Below are 12,878 nucleotides of genomic sequence, written 5' to 3'. Positions count from 1 at the left end.
GGTCTTTGAACAACCATTTCACAGAAACAGACTGTCATATAAAAAAAAAAATGCAGCATTATAATTTGTGTGTAAAGTAAAATTATTAATTTGTCTTTTTTTTTTTCTATCTAAAATGACATATTGGAATGCACTGGAATATTTAGATTATATTATTAGAAATAAACCACTACAAAAGTCACTGGGTGGAGCTATATTCTGAGGACACCACACATCTGAGCCATTGACCCATGCTGTTGAAGTTGGAGTTGAAACCAGTCCAGTGGTTTATATAAACATGGATCTAGGATGCAAGTCCTCATAACATAGCTATCCACTCACAGCGAATTTCTGAGTGGCTCTTTTCTAATGATAGACATTGAATATTCCAATATCATATTTTAGAAAAAGCAAAAGAGTAGTTATTATTTACTTTATACACAAATTATAACAGTGCCTTTTTTAACAGGACACTGTATCTGTAAAATTGTTGCTCAAAAAACTGACAGTGCTTGCTTTAACATTGTTTTTTCCTTTGGATTTTTCAATATGCAAGTGCCTTGCTTGGCGTTACTTGCTGAAGGAGAGGCTGAATCTTTGGATGGTTAGAGGTCAATCAATGACGAACGCAGCAGAGGCCTGTGGTGTTTCGACCCACAACCCTGAACTGGACAAACAGGAGAATATGGATGGCATCTTATTTTTCTGTACTGGACATTTTAAACATGTAATTTACCATATTATATATTATCAAATTGCAACACTGCCTGATTACACAGAAACCCTTATTACACAGAAACTACCACAGGTAATTGAGTGGTAATAACTTATAAATTGCCACAAATCTGTTCAGGTTTGTTCAGTTTTTTTCTTGTTGTTGTTGTTTTTTTTTTTTTGTAAGATGTTTTTTTTAATTAAAAGAGAAGAAAACTGTTACTTACACTTTTGCCAAAGTTTCTAGAATTTGCACCAAGCAATGACAGCAATGACAGTGATGACGGTGATGACAACCCCACCAACAATGACACCAATGACACCGGCACTAACAGGGTTGTTAGTGTTATCATTATCATTACCTGAAAAACACGGAATCAATATGTCAACTTTTTTTTTTCTAACCATAGACTTCTAAGAAAACTTATCCTCCCATCAATCTCACAGCAGCAAGATATCTGCCAAATCTTATTTGCTCTGTTTATCACAGATTTATAGTGATGAAAACAGCATTCAGTCACTGCCCACAACTGTGCTGAGTCATAGATCAAAGAGGAGGTGACATGTATCGGACTGAAAGCCATTGATTATTTTTCAATAGGCTGATAACATCCAAAATAACAGTTACAAGCTCAGACAGAACGCTTTATCCCCTAACCAGTCGCTGGTGACCTTTTTTTTCCAACCGTTCTCTAAACTACCGTAACAAACCAAACGGTTTGTGCAATCTTAAAAATTACAACGGTTCCTGAAAGCAGCAACAATGCTTACCTTAATGATTTTAGTGTCACACTAGAGTCAGTGTCAACAGAAACATTGACAGTAGAGTCTGCATCACAGCAGCCCAGGGTTGAGAAAGAGTAAGTGAGTGAGAAAGAGCCATACAGAAAACTGAATTTCAACCCAGATCAATGAGTAATGGTGACAGGGTTTCATGGCAATAAGAACATTATGTGTTATGCCATGCTATTTTACTTTACAAATGACTCATCACCCATCAGCAAATTAGAAAAAGACGAAAATAAGCAAGACAATATCCTGATTTGTGTGTATTTACATATTAAAGCAACAACAAATGACTTGTCGCATACATGCAGGTTAATAAGGTTATAAAATGGCATCATTGTAATTTAGACAGGACTCATTTTTGTTTTGTTTTTGCTTATTTTGATTTCACATCATGTTTGATGGAAAGAGAATCCAGACTTTAGATTAAATCTGAGCAGGATGACAATATTACATTTATATTTTTTAACACAGGTACCTTGTATGGATCTTTTTGTGTTTAAATTACAGCCGTCATGATCCTGGATCTGGTCACCCAGTGTTTATGTGTTGATCATTAATATTCTGTATATTTGTGGTTCCTGTGGTTTAGGGTTTTTTTTTTTTGTATTTATAGCTTCCTAAGTTGTCTTTAGTATTTTGTGATTTGTAGTCTTTAGGTTTGGTTACTGTGCCTCCATTGTGTTCCTTGTGGTATGTCTAGTCACCCTGGTTCCTTTGTTTGTGTATTTCCCGTTTTACTTTGACAGTCACGTGTCTTGTGCTAGAGTATCTGGTTGTTAAGTGATGACTTATGAAGCTAGCTTAACACAAATATAGAAACATCCTCCAAAGAGCTGCTTTTTACTTTCTTGCTTTGAGTACATTTCAGAGACTTTACGTTTTTACTTTTACTTGAGCAAAGAAGTTGAAGCCAACTCTGCTTCCTGCTGCTTCCAATAAAATAAACCCATTGTAACTCCTTATTCTGTGTGTTTCACTTCATAAGAGAATTTTTCTGTCACTTTGGTCCTTTGAGCCCGATTTCAACATCTCTCCTCTTCACTTCCACCAATGCTCACCAACACCGTGCACAGGGGAGACTATATGACTCCCGATAAAGACCTCTGCCCTATCATGTGCAAAGTGCTGTTTGGGAAGGTAAGGCCGGCAGCAGGAAGGATCTATAAAACTTACAGCTTTAAACCTGACTGTCAGCAGGCAGCATAGAGGGACATAGAGAACTGTGATATACTGTGGTAACAGGCTTTGTTAATTAGTTGTGGTCAGGTTTATACAAAAAACATCCCATTTAATCACCAAGTTATAACTGAAACTGCTTTATGTATGCAACAGTATTTATAAGCTGTCAGACGAAAGCTTCATGAAATCTAACATCATCCTCACCTCTCACTTCCAGCCAAATCTCTGGTGACTGTCCTTCAGTGGGATGAACACACTTGTAGAAGCCTTCGTCCTCCTTGGACACATGGATAAAGCTCAACCTTCCTTCAGACATTTTTTCAATAACAGCACCATTTCTGTAGAAAGCAGCACTGAAATTGGACGTAGACTCTTTTGCATATTTTTCCTTATAGGAGCAGTTTAGTGTCACACTGTCTCCCTCAGTCAGAGGAACAGCAGGACCCTGCAGGATGACACCAGCTGAAATGCAGAGAGAGAAACTGTGGTCTCTGACTCTGGTTTTGTTCTTAGTTAAAAAGAAATTGCAAAATGCGTTAATTTTATTTTTACTTAAGATACAACATCAACAATCTGACATTACTTAGCAAGCTTACTTGTCACTGTGATGTTGATGGTGTTGCTGCACTCCCCGCTGTCAGACTCACACCAGTACACTCCACTGTCTGATGGGTAGACACCTTTGATGGTGCAGGATGACCCATTTAATTGGCCCCAGGTTTCACATGAAACAGAAGACCTTGTGGAGGTGTTTCTCTTCACTGTCCAGCTGCTGAAGCTGCCTGGCACTGCACAGCTCAGAGTCACGGTTTCATAATAAAAGAAGACTGACCTGCCGGGATGGATGCTCAGAGTAGCAGCTGCAGGTTCAAAAACATCAGGTTGAGACACATCAGTTGACATGCAAAACATGCAGTGTGAGACGATCAATGACATAGATGTTGAAACCATTTCTGCCACTGCACAGATTCAAACCAGCGACCGTTTTGGACAAAAGTTTCCACAAACTCAACATTGCCAAGAACAACATGGTAATGTTAGGCTTTTGATTTCTTTAAAATGTTTTGTTTCCAGGGTGGAATCACTTTAATCTCTAATCTTAATATTACATCTTTATTCATTTCACAAACAATAATTGGTTGCACAAATTTGAATTTATTTTAGATTTTCTCAAATCTGCACTGGTTTAAAATAATACTTTTAGGTTCAATATACACACACTTAAATCTTTTAGTAAGTGACGCTTAATGACAAGGTCACCTTTTCATGGGTGATCATGATTGACTACAACTGGTACTTTGTCTGTCAGCACTAAAGGACTTGTTCGCTCATCAGATTAACCAATACTCAAAAAATGGGAAAGTCCAAAGATCTGAATAAAGATCTAAGAAGTAACATACAAAGACACAGACTAAGACACACGAACTTGCAGTGTTGGTCAAGTTACTTGAAAAAAGTAATCAGTAACTAATTACTTCCCCAAAAAGGTAATCCCATTACTTTACTAATTACTTATTTTCGAAAGTAGTTACTTAGTTACTTTAAAAAAACAAAACAAAAAAAAAAACAAAAAAAACCAAACACGATTTACAACCTGAATAGGTGATAAAGCGATAGATCTTTCAGCCCAATTCTACTTTTTCTACATAATCCATCATACAAAATGTAATCAAATGAAAAAGTCTCTTTTTAAAACTTGTTTTATTAGTTTTAATCTTTTAACTTTATGCATCAAGCAAAAATTTAATTATATGCAACATTCTCTGACTGGAAGAAATTTGTTTAACATTTAAACCTATTTTCTGCACATTCCAGCACATAAAATAAAATAGTTTTTGTGTTTACACTCACTCTTTCAAATAGATGCAAGTAAAACACAGCAGAAAATAAATAAAGTCAAAGACTAGCGGTCCTGTTGCTCTATTTGTCACGGCTGCCGAGGCGAGCCGTGTGGAATAAATGAGGATCCAATCGCAGGCAGTCGTAGAGAAGTGAAGGTGATTTATTGAACACAAAAAGAATGTGGACAAACAGCAAACAGGGCTCGAACTAAACTAAACCGGGAAACAACTACACAAACCTGAATGAAAACAAGCGGGTCCAGCCTCCGGAGTCCTACATCACGACTGGCAACGAGAGCCTCCGTACCAGCCATCCTCCTTCGTCAGGCTGGGCCGGAAGCCCGTCACAGCCACCAGTTGTACACCCAACCCGAAGAGCACCACTCAACCACGCTGCCAGCATCAGATTATTGAAATAGCCGGAGCAGAGCGAGTGATGACGGTGAGAACTAGTCCGGGAAGAAGACCGGGACGCACGCCAGCTACCTGACTGCACTGGCCATCCGTTCTCCATTCAAAGTACCAGTAGCTGCAGCCACGACGCCAGCATCCAACGAAGCCAGCAGGCGTGAGAACACACTAAGGGGCTGTTCTCTCAGAGTGATTTCTTACCCACAACTCCCAGCTGCAATCAGCTGGCATCCTTACTCGGTAGTGTCTGACACGATCCACGCCAGAGGCGTGCAGCCTCCGTGTCTCATCCACGTGCCACAAGCAACATGCGAGCCTGGACTCCGTGTCTCCATCCACGCCAGCTGCAGCCTCCGTGTCTCCATCCACGCCAGCTGCAGCCTCCGTGTCTCCATCCACGCCAGCTGCAGCCTCCGTGTCTCCATCCACGCCAGCTGCAGCCTCCGTGTCTCCATCCACGCCAGCTGCAGCCTCCGTGTCTCCATCCACGCCAGCTGCAGCCTCCGTGTCTCCATCCACGCCAGCTGCAGCCTCCGTGTCTCCATCCTCGCCGTCGCCTGGCTCAGCCTCTGCTGCATCCTCGCCGTCGCCTGGTCCGGCTTCAGCATCATCCACGCCTGGTCCAGAATCGGCATCATCCTCAGCATCGCCTGGTCCAGAATCGGCATCATCCTCAGCGTCGCCTGGTCCAGAATCGGCATCATCCTCAGCGTCGCCTGGTCCAGCCTCTGCCTCAGCGTCGCCTGGTCCAGCCTCTGCCTCAGCGTCGCCTGGTCCAGCCTCGGCTTCAGCTTCGCCTGGTCCAGCTTCGGCTTCAGCTTCATTCGCTTTGCCGGGTCCAGCCTCCAGCCACTGTGGACGCCCTCCTGAACTGCCTTCCCCATGGCCGGCCTCCGGACTTGCATTGTCGCCACCGCTGCCGTGAGCACGGTCGGCCCCCAGAACTATTAACGAGATTACACACTCATATAACCACTGCGAGGTTCAGCCTCCAGCCACTCCGTGCAGGCAGTCTCATCGCTAGAACACATCCAGTGGACCCCCCCACAACTCTCCCCTCAAGGCTGGCTAACATAGCCCACGAGACAGCTCCCGATCCCACATTACGTATCAAGACACAACACCACCTCACCGCACACAAAGTAGAGAAGCGCAAAACCAAACCGGCACCAAAAACACACAAAAACCAAAAAATTACCGAACACAACTACCTGCTGTCCCCGCACCAAGCGGCGCGTGGCCGGGTTGCCAGGCACCGGAGGCCCCGATCTAAGAGTACGGCCTAAATATGCCCAAGCAGCGGCAATCTGAATTTCCAAGCGGCGGCTTGACCTTCGGCCTCCGGACCTGAGGCCCCACTGCCGCGGCCAACACACCGGAGCCAAATACTTAGTGCAGTCCCTCGGGGGCCAACAGCCGTATGCCCCAGAAAGCAACTGAAATCCTGTTTGGAAATAGGCTGGCAGCGCACATGCGGCGTCCCAGTCCGGTGTTCGTTGGCTCCGAGAGGGGTCAAGCCCCCTGAAAACAGTTCAGTTCTGGGGGCCAACCGTCGTCAGCGGCAGTGGGGCAGGTCCGGAGGCCAGCCACGCAGTAGACAGCGGCGTGGAAACAGTTCTGGGGGCCGACCGTGCGGACGGCAACAGCGGCGTGGAAATAGTTCTGGGGGCCGACCGTGCTCACGGCAGCGGTGGCGACAATGCAAGTCCGGAGGCCGGCCATGGGGAAGGCAGTTCAGGAGGGCGTCCACAGTGGCTGGAGGCTGGACCCGGCAAAGCGAATGAAGCTGAAGCCGAAGCTGGACCAGGCGAAGCTGAAGCCGAGGCTGGACCAGGCGAAGCTGAAGCAGAGGCTGGACCAGGCGACGCTGAGGCAGAGGCTGGACCAGGCGACGCTGAGGCAGAGGCTGGACCAGGCGACGCTGAGGATGATGCCGATTCTGGACCAGGCGACGCTGAGGATGATGCCGATTCTGGACCAGGCGACGCTGAGGATGATGCCGATTCTGGACCAGGCGATGCTGAGGATGATGCCGATTCTGGACCAGGCGTGGATGATGCTGAAGCCGGACCAGGCGACGGCGAGGATGCAGCAGAGGCTGAGCCAGGCGACGGCGAGGATGGAGACACGGAGGCTGCAGCTGGCGTGGATGGAGACACGGAGGCTGCAGCTGGCGTGGATGGAGACACGGAGGCTGCAGCTGGCGTGGATGGAGACACGGAGGCTGCAGCTGGCGTGGATGGAGACACGGAGGCTGCAGCTGGCGTGGATGGAGACACGGAGGCTGCAGCTGGCGTGGATGGAGACACGGAGGCTGCAGCTGGCGTGGATGGAGACACGGAGGCTGCAGCTGGCGTGGATGGAGACACGGAGGCTGCAGCTGGCGTGGATGGAGACACGGAGGCTGCAGGTAGCGGCGGCGTGGAAGCTGGAGACGGAGGCGCTGCAGCAGGCGGCGGCATGGATGAAACTGCTGCTGCAAGCGTGGATGAGGCTGCTGGTGGAGCAGCTGGTGGCTGGACGGGCTCCTCGGGCCCCCCAGCTGACGAGGAAGGAGGCTGGACGGGCTCCTCGGGCCCCCCAGCTGACGAGGAAGGAGGCTGGACGGGCTCCTCGGGCCCCCCAGCTGACGATGCAAAAGGCTGGACGGGCTCCTCGGGCCCTCCAGCGAGAACAGTCTCAGGACCAGTGGGCACAGGGGCCCCTGGAACACACAGGACAAAACCAGCAGGTGCGAGGACCTCTGGCAGGAACAGATCAGAACCAGCAGGCTCACGGGCCTCTGGCAGGGACAGATCAAAACCAGCAGGCGCACGGGCCTCTGGCAGGGACAGATCAAAACCAGCAGGCGCACGGGCCTCTGGCAAACACATAGCAGACTTCAGCCGCCCAGAGCATTGACTCTGCTCAGGCAGTGACAGCCGGGTGCAGTCCTCAGCTGGGTTCCTAGCCTCCAGGGGTCCAGAGTGGGCTGAGGGCTGAAACTCAGCCTCTGGGGAGGCCCTGGAGCGCGTCACAGTCTCTGAACTGGCCAGCTTTTTAGGAATGATTACATTATCATTAGGTTTGACGCTCTGCTTAGAACAAACGGATGAAACACAGTTCCTTTTAGATTGATTTGACTGAGCTTGTTGTACCGGAGTAGCAAGTGACACAGGGTGCAGGGCTAGTGGCTGCTGAACAGGAGGCTGAACTGAGGGTGACTGAAACAATGGTTGGGATGACGACGGTGGTGGAATTGGAGACTGAGCTTGAGGCCGGGCGGCTAACTGAGCTTGAGGCCGGGCGGCTAACTGAGCTTGAGGCCGGGCGGCTAACTGAGCTTGAGGCCGGGCGGCCAACTGAGCTTGAGGCCGGGCGGCCAACTGAGCTTGAGGCCGGGCGGCCAACTGAGCTTGAGGCCGGGCGGCCAACTGAGCTTGAGGCCGGGCGGCCAACTGAGCTTGAGGCCGGGCGGCCAACTGAGCTTGAGGCCGGGCGGCCAACTGAGCTTGAGGCCGGGCGGCCAACTGAGCTTGAGGCCGGGCGGCTAACTGAGCTTGAGGCCGGGCGGCTAACTGAGCTTGAGGCCGGGCGGCTAACTGAGCTTCCGGTTGCAGTTCAAAAGAATAAACAGTCCTGGTATTATCAGAGCTGGTGTTAATTGTCTCTGGGATATATGCCACAGTTTTAGCAGACCCTGGGTTAGCTGACATGGGTTTAACAGGTTCAGAAGAACAACAGCCCTTTGCTTTCACTGAAGTCTTAAAAATGCCAACCTGGGAGAGATCGGTTATCACGAAGGTAGGTAAGCTTTGCGAATTAGCTCCCACTGACACACCCCGAACAACCCCAGAAGAAAAAGTCTCAAAGTTCAGATTGGAGCTGTTATCCTTTTTACTCACCACAGTCGGCCGCTCTGATATCCTGGGGTCCGACTGTGGCGAGGGGCGTCGACGGCGTGAGTGCCGTTTCCCATTTGAAGGCTGGACCGACGGGCCGGGCAGGACACTCTCCGTCGGGTCAGGGAGTGAAGCATGAGTTGCAGAGTGGGTGGTAGCAGGGGGGAGAAGATGAAGCTCGTTCAGAACGAAATTCTGTGTGAGCGGGTGAAGTGAGCTGAGCAACCAGGGGAGACCAGAAACTAAGCGCTGTAGCCGAACAGCTATGCCTTGGCGGAATTCTCTCCCCTCATGCTCGAGCCATAAGTTAATTAATCTGTCCACCGAGTAAATAATGTCCTCCCGGAGCTCCTCGGGCGGGTTGACTGCTGCTGGGTCCATAGTGGCCGGTTCGTACTGTCACGGCTGTGGAATAAATGAGGATCCAATCGCAGGCAGTCGTGGAGAAGTGAAGGTGATTTATTGAACACAAAAAGAATGTGGACAAACAGCAAACGGGGCTCGAACTAAACTAAACTGGGAAACAACTAAACTACAGAGCACAAACCTGAATGAAAACGAGCAGAGGAGGATGACGATGAACAGCAGGGAGAAGACACGGTGGATACACAGACTGACACTGAGTAATACAGACGAACCGGCAACAGGCAGGAGAACACATAGGGCTTAAATACACACACCAGTAATCAGGGGATGAGAGACAGGAGGGCAACACAGCTGGGAGAAATTGGAGCTGACGGGACAGGGGAAATGTAAACTGAACACACTCACATCAGACAGAGACCTTCACAATAAAGCAGGAAACTAACAGACACAGAGAACCAGACAGGACACTGAACTTGACAGGCAGACTCATGAGCAGACACAATAACACCATGGACAGACAGAGGGAACACAGAGAAGTGGGAGCAGGCAGGCAAAGAACAGAAACCTAACAAATGGCAAAATCACAACAGAATACACACTCGGAATGAACAAAAGCATAAGGAAACACAAAACACTGAGTCCTCAGACTCAGGACCATGACATTTTCACCTGTAAAGCAGGAGTGGGGTAGGCGGAGGTTTGCCCTGGTGCAGGTGTGCCGCAGCGGTCAGTGGAAGAATCCGCGAGTTTCTCTGTGAATTTCCCATTACGTCGTAGCGCACTCGGTGCTTGCTTGGAAGTTTAGGGGTTTTTTCGCTGTAAAAAGAAGTTTTCTTCCCACGCACAACGGACACTAATGTTTTTGTCACTTTTTATGGAATCAAACTCAAAGTAAGGTCAGTACTTCCAAGCTTTAAACGCTGCACGCTCATACTCTCTCCCGCACTCGATATATGATCCACTGTTGATCTGCACACAGCTGTCCAGTCGTTAGGTCTGACATCACTAGCCCTAACATCACTAGCCGTGTCTGGACCTAAACTCCGCTGCAGGTCCATATATCAAACGATCACTATGGCATTACTGAGAGTTGAAAAACTGTCTAAAGTCTTTCATCTTTAATAAAATGATCAGCGTTCTGCTCTACCAGGTGTAACAATTGAGTTTAACATCCAGGCATCCATGAAAATGGAATTTATGACATTTAACGGAGTTAGAAGTTAGCAGGAAGTTAGCTCGCTAGCTTCTATCTAAATACAATATAGCATGTCCTGACTGCGGGGTTTTGGAAACAAATTAAAACGTACAGCTCTGTTATCACTTCCAGCATAAATGAAGACAGAAAACTAAACAGCAGTGACGTTTGTAGGGTTACTGAAGTTGGGCTAGCTGGTATATAATGATGTGCTACGTGACCGCTAGCGACACAGCTATGTTAGCATAATATAAACAAGCTAACTTTTTTTCCACTCGATAAAAGTTAACGTGAGTGTTCTCGGTGGTCAGGAACAAATGTAATCGCATGGCAGGATGCTGTAAAAGGACCAAACTTCAGCCAGGAGAACAACTGAGATAATCCATCCACAATACGAGGTTATTAACTCATTCACTGCCATTGACGTCTATAGCCGTCAATGGCAGTGAATGAGTCAATGGGTTTAACTCATTCACTGCCAATGGCTGGCAGTGAATGAGTTAATATACTGCTGCATGGGCTGGGCTGTAGTTACATCCTAAGGTTTTAAAAACTGAGCTTAAATAAATGATTAGCGGTAATAAAAGCCGAGGGAGGTCAACAGTGATCACTGACTGTTTTAGGAGCTTTTTGAGATTCAAATAGAAGAAAATACATAACATTAAACATGTTAACAACACAAAAGCCATATTAAACGCAGACTACTTTAGGACGGAAGTAGGATTCGTCACGTTCATCACTGAACAACCGGTTGTCACGAAGCGCACTCGCTTACGTCATGTCATGAGACATTCTCGCAAAAAAATCACGGTTTTAGTAACGCAGTAACGCAGCGTTCCTACGGGAAAGTAACGGTAATCTAATTACCGTTTTTGCAATAGTAATCCCTTACTTTACTCGTTACTTGAAAAAAGTAATCAGATTACAGTAACTCGTTACAAGTAACGCTTTACTGCCCATCTCTGCGAGCTTGACACTGGGACAGAGAGGGAAACAGACATGGGAACAAGACAAAAAGAGAAGATGGAGACGGCGAGAGACATGATGGGCTGTGGAGAACACACATGGATGCACATGAAGGACAGATGAGACAAGGATGAAACACAAGGAGGAAAACCTGGGACAACTAAGGGAGACAAGACACAGAGAGAAGGGGAGCGAGACCACAGAAGGCGAGCAGACACAGACATAAGTGGGGAAAGCTGTAAACTCAATGACATGAAAAGAACCAAAACTCAAACCTAAAACTTCTTAACAAAGCAAAAAATCAAACATCAACAAATATGTTAACCTAAAAAAGTAACCTCAAAGAGCTGGGTCAAAGACCCAGAACCAAAACATTCTGCCAATAAGAGAGGTCAAACTTCCCATCAGAGTTATGCCTGCACCTTGTTGTTGGCTGTCACTAATATTTGTTAAATGTTAACCAAATATTTCAACCTTTTTTTGTTTAGTTTTTTAAAGTCATTAAAGATGTAAGAACAGTTGAAGAAACCATTAAAAGCCCACAATTACCTCAACATTCACTCCCCTGATGAGTGTATGGAAACTTCTGACCATGAATGTTCAAGAAGGGTTAATGTTAGCTTCAGGGAAAACTAATCCATGTAAATATTCCACCATGTATGAAGTGATGTGAGTTATAACAACCATGACAGCTGATGTCGCATTAACATGTATGAGAGGAATTCAAATTCAAAATCATAAAATGCACAAAATCAGGAATCTGCCCAGCTAACAGGAGCTTAGAGACAGATTACACCCGAGGACTCAAGTCATCAGTTCATCACAGAGCTAAACGTTCACAGACAACCATCCTTACCTGTGAACAATTAAAATAACTAGTTAACCTAACAGGCATGTGTTTGGACCATGGGAGGAAGTTAGACTACCAGGAACTCACACAAACTCCACTCACAAGACCCTTTAACCCTTTGGCTCTAAGCCAACACGGCTCATTTCTCAAATTTACAGAAGAAAAAAACAAATATGCTTTCTGATGTTCACATGTAGCAAAGTGTTTTAAAGGATTTCAAAAGGTTTTTAAAACTTTAACCATCATTTAAGAATTGACTCATTGCAAATGAGAAAAACTGCATGTAAGCTATAAATGTGAAAACAAACAAAGATCTGTTATTGACAAATATGAAATAAAAAGTCAGTTTTCTTACTGATCATGAGGCAGACTGGTGCGATCATCGCCCTGTTTTAAAGATGACTTTGTTTCTCTAAGAAAACTCTAACACATTTAAACCACATCCTGACACTGCCTGCCCACACATACACAACGCACAGCCCCAAAATAACATTAAAAGAAAACCATCAAGTACCCTATGCTGGACATGCAAGACCTTTGCATTTATTTAGGCTAAGGTTGTGCATGTTATCTGTGCTAAAGTTTAACATCAAAATGTTCTGGTGTCACCTAGTGGTTAATCACCTTACTTACAACATATTTGCTTTGACGGTTGTACAATAGTAAAAACATTCCTCTTTAATCCAAATTACAAATTCTCTCTTCTG

General features: G+C 46.3%; 1 protein-coding gene across 1 annotated transcript; it reads right to left on the bottom strand.

The window, feature by feature from the left end:
• Positions 1–2,865: 2,865 nt before the first annotated feature.
• LOC106632842 (Fc receptor-like protein 5) lies at positions 2,866–12,581 on the bottom strand (the record flags this gene model as incomplete). The annotated part of the gene is given in 3 exon segments (XM_042217299.1): positions 2,866–3,123; positions 3,258–3,521; positions 12,527–12,581. Coding segments are annotated over 3 exon segments (550 nt in total), but the record flags the coding sequence as incomplete, so codon positions are not given.
• Between the last annotated feature and the right edge of the window lie 297 nt (positions 12,582–12,878).

Source organism: Haplochromis burtoni, unplaced genomic scaffold, assembly GCF_018398535.1.
Source record: "Haplochromis burtoni strain Fernald_Lab_line unplaced genomic scaffold, NCSU_Asbu1 Contig_1792, whole genome shotgun sequence".
NCBI classification, from domain to species: domain Eukaryota; kingdom Metazoa; phylum Chordata; class Actinopteri; order Cichliformes; family Cichlidae; genus Haplochromis; species Haplochromis burtoni.
Note: the sequence above shows the minus strand (reverse complement) of the source record. Positions and strands in the feature narration are given on the sequence as shown.